This window comes from Lissotriton helveticus, chromosome 8 (assembly GCF_964261635.1).
Source record: "Lissotriton helveticus chromosome 8, aLisHel1.1, whole genome shotgun sequence".
In the NCBI taxonomy this organism is placed as follows: domain Eukaryota; kingdom Metazoa; phylum Chordata; class Amphibia; order Caudata; family Salamandridae; genus Lissotriton; species Lissotriton helveticus.
In genome coordinates this window covers 1,627,903,607-1,627,913,200 of record NC_136069.1, presented here as the reverse complement: position 1 = coordinate 1,627,913,200, position 9,594 = coordinate 1,627,903,607, and the positions used below count along the sequence as shown (strand labels likewise).

General features: G+C 34.9%; 1 protein-coding gene across 1 annotated transcript; it reads left to right on the top strand.

Moving 5' to 3' along the window:
* The first annotated feature begins 2,226 nt into the window (after positions 1-2,226).
* On the top strand, positions 2,227-3,186 carry LOC144774044 (olfactory receptor 56A4-like). Its single transcript, XM_078659079.1, has one exon. The coding sequence runs from the start codon at positions 2,227-2,229 to the stop codon at positions 3,184-3,186; it is 960 nt and encodes a 319-aa protein (XP_078515205.1).
* The last annotated feature ends 6,408 nt before the right edge of the window (positions 3,187-9,594 follow it).

The following is a 9,594-nucleotide window of genomic DNA, read 5'->3' as shown; positions in this document are numbered from 1 at the left end:
CTGATCTCCACAATCTGGCATTTTCAGTTATTACTAATAAAAAATAAACCCATCTACTGGAAATCGTGGAGAAAAAAGGTATTATATTGTATAAATCACCTAATAGTTAACAACTTGTCTCTGACATTCACACAGGCACAATTCCTTTATAGCTATCTGTATTCCTTTAAAATACATTTTAGACATTACAGAACATCATTTTCACACTTGTGGGATGGAAAAATCCAAGGAAATACTTAGCATTTTCCCCCCACTTTTTTTTAGAGCGCATATGCTTTTCCAATGCATGCCATTACCACGCATTGTTTATTTAGATAACCAATATATTTGTTGGGGGTGTCCCCCCAAGTTACCTTAAATGTGTGGTAAAGGCATGCATTGTGAAGGCATATATGTGGTTAGAGCATTTGTGGTAAAAAATGCATCGTAAAGGCACAGTGCGGGAAATACTTACTTGTAAATGTTGTTTCCCCAGTTCCACTGCACAGGCTCAATTTCCTCCTTATACTCAACCTACTTCGACTCCCACTTCTTACTTGGGTGATATTTATTTATAATTTCTTACATTGAGTTCCTTTGGACAGAAGTAAAACTGACACTGTATTATCCTGGGGATGTGGAGAAAAATATGTGAAAATCATCTTGTGCTGTGAATACCACACTAACCCTATTCTATGGTTACAATAGTCTCTTATTGTCCCCCTTATCTTTACACACCATATACTAAAACCTTTTTGATACCTGCTGGTCATGTAAAGCACAGCAGGCAGATTTAAAACAGGATTTAAACATGTGTAATACACATCTCTTTCATTTATAATGTTAGGTTACAAATCTGAAAACAGATAGACATCATCCTTAATTTAAAAACATGTTTTTTCCTATTAATATTGTTTTAGGTCACTTGTCTAATGATTAGAACAATGTTTTATTGAATATACACATTTTAGATCTATTAGAAGCAGTTGCTTTTCGGAAAATAAAAAGTTGAAAGAGTTTTACTCAACTATCATTTTGAACATGGTGGTACAACATATGTTAGAATCTCAGATTGGATAGTGCTTGCATTCACCCTGTATCACTGATTTTGAAAAGGACTCTTTTATGGTCCCTAATTACAAGTATTTTTTAAACCACACAAAATCATCCTTTGAAAGTCAAACCCTTACAGAAGAAGTTCTCCAACCTCATTGACTTTCTCTTTTCTTAATTACAATACTATTTTTCCATTTTTAAATTGTCTTTTATTAGTTGCAAGCTTAGCTATCTAATCATCACACTACTTTAACTATGAACTATGCATGTTTTCCTTTATGCAATATTACAATATTGTTATATTGAACTTACTCTCGGCCCTTTTATTTATGTGTCACCTCTTTTACAGAATTTTGTTATATTTTTATATCTTTACATGTATTTCTTGTTTTTGATTTGTTGCAAAACTTATTGTTACTTGTTTAATTATAATAAATTTCCTTTTAAACTTATACTTGAATGTCAATACAGTTAATAGGTTTTGTTTACCAGGTGATGAAAGGACTTTGAGATGTAAAGCATTAAAGATATTCTTTGGAATTTATATGCGGTCAGTTGAGATAAAGTTCTTCAGAATCCCCTTACTTTCATGACACATAAAAGCCTTAAGTGCTGCATCAGAGCCATCACAAGGCATTTTGGGACAACGCCTAACCTTTCCCAAACATTTACACTGAAATTTGTTCAGTTTCCTCTTCACCCAAGGCAGTGCTTGGACGGTTTTTTGGTTAGCTGTCATCTCTTTGATTAACTGCTCTTGGCGTCTTATCCGTGCAATATTGGTGTCTCAATGATGGAAGTTCCCTGATTAGGTCATTAGGAAGCTTACAACAGGCACTATTTACAGGACCACAGTGATGCTTACATTTTGAGACTATTTTGAAAGATGCGAGAATAGCAATTTCAGCAATTATGGCCTCATTCGGTAGATAGCATATTTAGTATGTTTACTTGTTAAGAAAAAGTGGACATTTGTTGCAAATGTTGTTATTAGAGAAATGGATCAACATTAAGTCAAATTGTTTGCACATCATGACACTTCGTGGCTTATGACAAAATAAAGAACTAAGGCTTTGCATGAATATCTGTTATTGTTTTACATACAAGGCTTTCAGGACTGTCAAAATGATTTTACATACATTAGCCCAATTGATATATTAACAAAATGTTTTCTTTATCCAGATAGTGAAAATGTGTGAATGTCCATCTAACGTCACCACATCAATGCCATCAGAGTTTAACCTCCTTGGTTTATCCTGGGTCCAAGACAAAGCATCCTTAATGTCCATCCCTTTAGCCATGATGTACTCTTTTGCCTGTCTAGCAAATAGTATTCTGGCTACAGTCATTCTGTTGGAACGAAGCCTGCATAAACCCATGTATTTCTACATCTCTATGCTGGCAATCATGGATCTTGCATTATCTGGTTCCGTGATACCCAAAGTGTTGGAGATCCTTTGGTTTGACTCAAACACAATCACCTCTGCTGGCTGTCTGATCCAAATGTTTATCTTCTACAGTATCACAGGTGCAGAACTATCTCTTTTCACACTGATGTCTTTTGACCGCTATATTGCTATATGTCATCCTTTGCGATATTCTTCCATCATGACAAATTCATTCACTCATAAATCTGTGTTGCTCTTTGTCATTCGAAACATGGTCCTCTTGAGCCCTCTTCCTTATTTCTCCACACATCTCCAGTACTGCAAATCAAACAATGTCATCAATGCATTCTGTGAGTATGTGTCTCTCATGAGATTGGCCTGCGGGGACATGACAGCTAGCAATATATACATGTATCTGCTGGTTTGCATACATTCTTTGTTGGACTGCATTTTGATTGGTATTTCCTATGTTCTTATTCTTAGAGTGGTGCTGAAGCTTGGCTCCTCTGAGGCTCGCAAGAAAGCCTTTGCCACTTGCAGCTCCCACATCATTGTCATTGTGTTTTTTACAATATCATCCACCTTTTCCTATCTCATGTATCTGCTTAAATCAGAGACTCCTTTATATGTACAGACTATGTCTACTGTTCTGAACAGTTTAATTCCACCCATGTTGAATCCGTTAGTATATGGAGTTAGGATGACGGAAATTCAAAATGGCTTGAAGACACTTTCCAAAAAGTTTCAAAATGGATATGTATAAACAACGAAAACTCTCGAAAGAACTTTTTTTTCCGTCTTCTTTTTTTTGTTATAATTTTTTATTAGCATTTCATAAATACAAAATGAACACATTCTATAACATGTTTCAATTAAGAGATATTGATGAATGCAATTATACATAGTAAAACAAATACATCACAATTGAAATAATATCATATAAGGGAGCAGTTGAAATTTATAACGTATTACAGCAAGATAGAACTAATACAATTGGCGTAAAGTATTAAATATTGACTGTCTAATATTAAAGTATTAAGCCAACAAGTATTAGGCCAATAAATTATTAGTGAGTGTAAAACCATAGGATACTGAAGTATTGATGTGCTAAAACATATATTTCCACCTTTTGTTAAAGAAAATCAACTGAATTATTAAAAGCTAACGCTCTGCCAGAAGATCCGGAACACAACTATATTTAATGTGAGTATAACATAGATATATTTACTACTTGAATAAAATACATTGAACATAACAATCTATGAGTTACAAGGAGATAATGACCTAGGTAATATAATAAAAGAAATGTAAGAGAAATGAAAAGGTTTAATTAACAATTCATTGAAACAACCAAAGTGAATTAGGTGGTGGTAGAAGATGTTGAGACATCTTGTACGTGTAAGAAAGGGGACCACACTTGTAAAAACATTTCAATTTGATCTTGAATATTATACATAATTCTCTCGTGTGAGGCAGTTTGAATCATTGATGCTAACCAGTTCTCCTAAGATGGCGGGGAAGGGGATTTCCATTGCCTTAATATGCAGATCTTAGCAGTAACTAATGCGGTATGAACAAGGCGACATTGCGGCTTGGAGAGGGAAGGAGATTCTCTTAAATCATGTAGCAAAATAGTTGCTGATGAATGTGGTGAATGTAAAGGAACAGTGTTATGTAGAACCTGACCCATATAAGACCAATAGGTTTTAACCATGGGACAGCTACATAAAATGTGGACTATGTCACATCCAGGGGCATTCAATCTCCAACAATTAGTATGTGATAGTAGGCCTGCTTTGTGCAATTTTACAGGTGACCAATGCCAATCATGCAGAATTTTAAATAAACAAAACTTTAGGCGAGCCTCCCGGGCACCTTTATCTAAGTTCTCCAATAGAGCCGCCCATTGTTCATCTGTATTGGAGAGTCCTAGACGGGATTGCCACTTGGAACGGAGATCACGGGATAAAGGAATGGAGAATAATTGTGTAGTAAGTGTTTTATATAGACCGGAGATAACCCCTTTATGACTCCCCCAAGTGTGAACGTAAAACACAATTGGTGAAATTTGCAGTGTCCAGGGTTTTGTGCCTAAAGCTTTAACAAGAGAATTATTAAATTGTAAATAAATATCTGCTTGTTATAAGGGAAGATTAAACTCATCTACCAATTGTGAAAAAGATTTGAGATCACCATTATGAAAAATCTGATCTAATGTAAGAATGCCAGCTGATTTCCATTGAGGCCAGGAGAGAGTTTTCCCTTTAATTCTTATTCCAGAATTATTCCATGATGGAGCTTTTGCATGTAATCGTGAATTAAAGCCCAAAATACGATGTGTTCTTTGCCATGTTTTACGCATTGCAGATAAAATAGGAATACGAGGGTCTAGACTGCTGGTAGCTTACCCATATAGAGCTGAGAGACCTTGTTCAGTAGACAACAAAAACCTTTCAATAAATACTCATTGGGGAGTGCTAGAATCATCTTGAAGCATGTATGTGAGTTGGGATAGTTGTAATGCAAGGGAGTAATGTTCAATCGAAGGAAGACTCAAACCTCCAATAGAGTGGTGACCATTAAATTTGTTGATGGCTAAACGGGGTTTCATGGAGCCCCATACAAAAGATTTGATCTTAGAGTCTATGAGACGCAGCGTTGGTAATGGGATGTGAAAAGGAAGCATTCTGAGGGTATAAAGAAAGCGCGGGAGAGTGACCATTTTTACTGCTTGCACTCTACCCCACAAAGATAGACCCAACACTTTCCATTTATCGAAATCACGTTGCATTTGAATAAGCAGGGGTCTTATATTGTCTGTGACCATAGCTTCCATACCCTTGTTTACAAGAATACCTAAATATTTTAAAGGAGAAGGTTGCCAATGGAAGGGGTAATCTTGTATTATATATTTTGAGGTTCCATCTGATATAGGGAGCGCTTCACTTTTGTCCCAATTGATTTTATATCCAGAAAAGGAAGAGAAATTCTCTATAATTTGAAGCAGAGATGGTAATGATCTTGATAAGTCTGTAATGGTAAGCAAAATGACATCTGCATAAAGATAGAGTTTAGATTTTCCCACCGGTAGAGGAATACCAACAACAGAGGTTGACTGGGGGATTGCTGCTGCCAGAGGTTCAATAGCCAGTATGAATAAAAGAGGTGACGGTGCAACCCTGACGAGTTTCTCTGCGGATTGGAAATATATCGGAGACAAAACCCCCATAGTTAACTAATGCAGTAGGTTGTTCATATAACAATCTAACTTTATTTATAAACCAATCTCCTTCTCCAAATTGTTCAAGAATTTTAAAGAGATACGCCCATTCTACTCGATCAAAGGCCTTCTCAGCATCGAGGGATAATGCAATGGCATTCTCCGTAAGTGTTTTAGCAGCATGAAGGGTATGGGCTAATGAACGTAAATGATTTCTTGAAGAGCGCCCTGGTATAAATCCCACTTGGGTATGATGAATTAGTAAGGGAATAACTCTACGGAGACGAGAGGCAAGAATACTGGTCAAGATTTTAATGTCACAATTTAGGAGTGAAATGGTGCGGTAACTGCTACAAAGAAGTGGATCTTTCCCTGGTTTAGGCAGAACTGCTATTACAGCTTTATTAGTAAGACTACCGAGAGACGATGCTTGCTCAGCCTCTTGAAATGCAGCATGTAAACAATCTACTATGTTGTTGCCTGACCAATGATAGAATTCCACAGGGTATCCATCTTCCCCTGGGGCTTTATGATATGGAAGTTTGGCTATAGCTTGTGATATCTCTTCTTTACTAATTTCTTTATTTAAAAGCACTCAATCTTCTGCAGAAAGGAGAGGTAAATCGATTTTTTCAAGGAAAGATGACATTTTATCATGATCTATGTGGGATCCTGGGGTATACAGAGATTTATAGTAAGTAGCAAATTCATTAACTACATCCTGAGGACGGGTCAATATGTTACCACTTGATGATTTTAGGGCTGGAATAGCCATGGCGGCTTTCCTTTGTCTTATTTGTGTTGCTAAAAGTCTACCCGCTTTTTCTCCCTGTTCATAGTGCCTCCCTTTCATTTTTCGTAGGGCATATTCTGCCTTGGAGGTAAAGAGACTATTCAATGTAATGCGGGCTTGTTCTAAAGATTTACGATTTTGTAAAGTAGGTTTTTGAGTGTATAAGCGAGTAAAATGTGCAATATCCTGTACCAATTCCTTCTGTCGGGCAGCATTTTTCTTGTTAGCTTGAGCAGCATCCCACATAGGTTGACCCCGGATAGTAGCCTTAGCAGCAGCCCACATAATCCTGCCAGAGGTCACAGAACCTTGATTTAAGGAAAGATAATTATGGAGGTGTTCCTGCAATTGTGTTTTACCCTTAGGTGTTTTATGACGCTGAATATTCATCCTCCACGATTTACGACCTCGTCTAGTGATTCCTATTTGTAAATGTAGTAAACCCGGAGAATAATCAGACACCAACTCTTCCAAAATAAGGGATTCCTGAACTGATTGGACTATACTTTGAGAGATTAAAAATAATCCAACCGTGAAAGAGTTCCGTGAGTGGGGGACATAAAGGTGTATTCAGTTTCATCTGGATGTGAAAGACGCCAACAGTCCACAAGGCCATTATGCTCAATTATGTCATTCATGAGCGCTCTGTCTGCCTCATTATGTTTATCTAGAGGACCTGTCCTATCTAGAACCAGATCTCTAACCAAATTCCATTCAGCCCCTATGAGGTATTTTGAAGCATCAATCTCTGATAACAAGTGATTCAAATTCAAGAAGAAGGATTTCTTGGCACCTGTCGGGGCATAGGAATGTCTGACAAAATATCGAGATTCACAATATCGACGTACAAAAATATCGGAGCAAAAATATCGAGGACAATAATATCGGGATCCTATCTTCATAAAGGTAAGTACAAAAATATCGAAAAAATAATATCGTAGTACAAAAATATCGAAATTAAAAATATCGTTTTTTTAAATGTATTAATAATAGTGTAAAAATAATGTTAAAATACATATAATTTAACAAATATTAATAAAAACATTAAAACATAATTAAATAATTAAAAGTAATACATATACATTTAAAATAAATTAAAAATGTAATAATTTAATGTAATTTTATTTCTTTTAATTTCATTTAATTGATTTAAATTAAATTTAAATTTATTTTATTTTTACCCTTTACGCCTGTACCCCAAAAACCCAAAACTGACCCTGAACCCTAAAAATACCCCTGTACCCCAAAAACCCAAAACTGACCCTGAACCCTAAAAATACCCCTTTACCCAAAAACTGAAAACTGACCCTGAACCCTATAAATACCCCTTTACCCAAGAACTGAAAACTGACCCTGAACCCTAAAAATACCCCTTTACCCAAAAACTGAAAACTGACCATGAACCCTAAAAATACCCCTTTACCCAAAAACTGAAAACTGACCCTGAACCCTAAAAATACACCTTTACCAAAAAACTGAAAACTGACCCTGAACCCTAAAAATACCCCTTTACCCAAAAACTGAAAACTGACCCTGAACCCCAAAAATACTCCTTTACCCAAGAACTGAAAACTGACCCTGAACCCTAAAAATACTCCTTTACCCAAGAACTGAAAACTGACCCTGAACCCTAAAAATACTCCTTTACCCAAGAACTGAAAACTGACCCTGAACCCTAAAAATACCCCTTTACCCAAAAACTGAAAACTGCCCTGAACCCTAAAAATACCCCTTTACCCAAAAACTGAAAACTGACCCTGAACCCCAAAAATACTCCTTTACCCAAGAACTGAAAACTGACCCTGAACCCTAAAAATACTCCTTTACCCAAAATTAATTAACATTATTTAATTACCAATTAATTATTAATTAACAATAACAATAAAGTAAATATATTAGCACATTAGCTATAATTAATTTAATTTCCTAATTAATATTAATTTTTCCCAAATAATTAATTAACAATATTTTTTTTATATATATTAAAAAATTAATCTAATTAATGTAATTAACTAATTAATAATAATTAATTCCCAATTAATTATTAATAAAACATATGTACAAAATTATATTAATTAATTAACTAATTAATATTAATTAATTACCAATTAATTATTAAATACAAATATGTACAAATTTATATTAATTAATTAACTATTCAATATTAATTAATTACCAATTAATTATTAATGAAAAATATGTACAAAATTATATTAATTAATTAACTAATTAATATTAATTAATTACCAATTAATTATTAATAAAAAATATGTACAAACATATATTAATTAATTAATTATTATTAAATTACTTCCCACCCTATTCCCCTATAAACCCACAACCCGCTCTAATACTAAAACGCAAAATGTTAACAAAATGACTAATTTTCAAACATACATTTCTAAACATATTTAGCAAACATATAAATAACAAAATAAAATACATAACACTAAACAACAAAATTTCGATATTACTAACATACATACCTTAATCTCGATATTCTGTCTGTCGATATTATGGCACATCGATATACTGTACCATCGATATTAAAACATCGATATTATTGCATATCGATATTTTATTTTCGATATTTTGTCTGTGTACCGGGGCATAGACTGATCCCACACATAGATGTGTATCTCCAATGAGCAAATTAATGAAGACATAGCGCCCACTCGGATCTTTCCACATTTTGGATACCATAACTGGGAGAGTCTTTCTAATGAGGATTGCCACTCCACATTTCCGAGTAGGGCCTGTGTCCAAGGAGCTGTCTTCATACATACTGTGAAAAACCCTTCCCACCCAATCTCTAGACAGTTTTTTTGATTCAAGTTCATCAAGATGTGTCTCCTGAAGAAGAGCCACATCTACTTTTTTGGATTGGAGATAAGAGAGGACTTTTTTTTCCGCTTAATGTAATGTGTTAAACAATGAAGATTCCATGAGATTACACGTAAGGCATGTGGAACAACCATGTCTGTGAGGGTACTAGATAGTGTGTAAATATATGTTGATTTACTATCAGGTTAAAAGAAATGTATTTATATAAAAAACTAAAAATACACGTAGAGCATTACAATATTAAAACTTTAACCGTGGGTCTGGGCTCACTAAAGCACCGCTCCGGGTAGGACACCCACCAGGAGATACATGAC

What these genes read in the sequence shown, in the direction of transcription:
- LOC144774044 (XM_078659079.1), top strand. Translation starts at nt 2,227, where the DNA reads ATGTGTGAATGTCCATCTAACGTCACCACATCAATGCCATCAGAGTTT.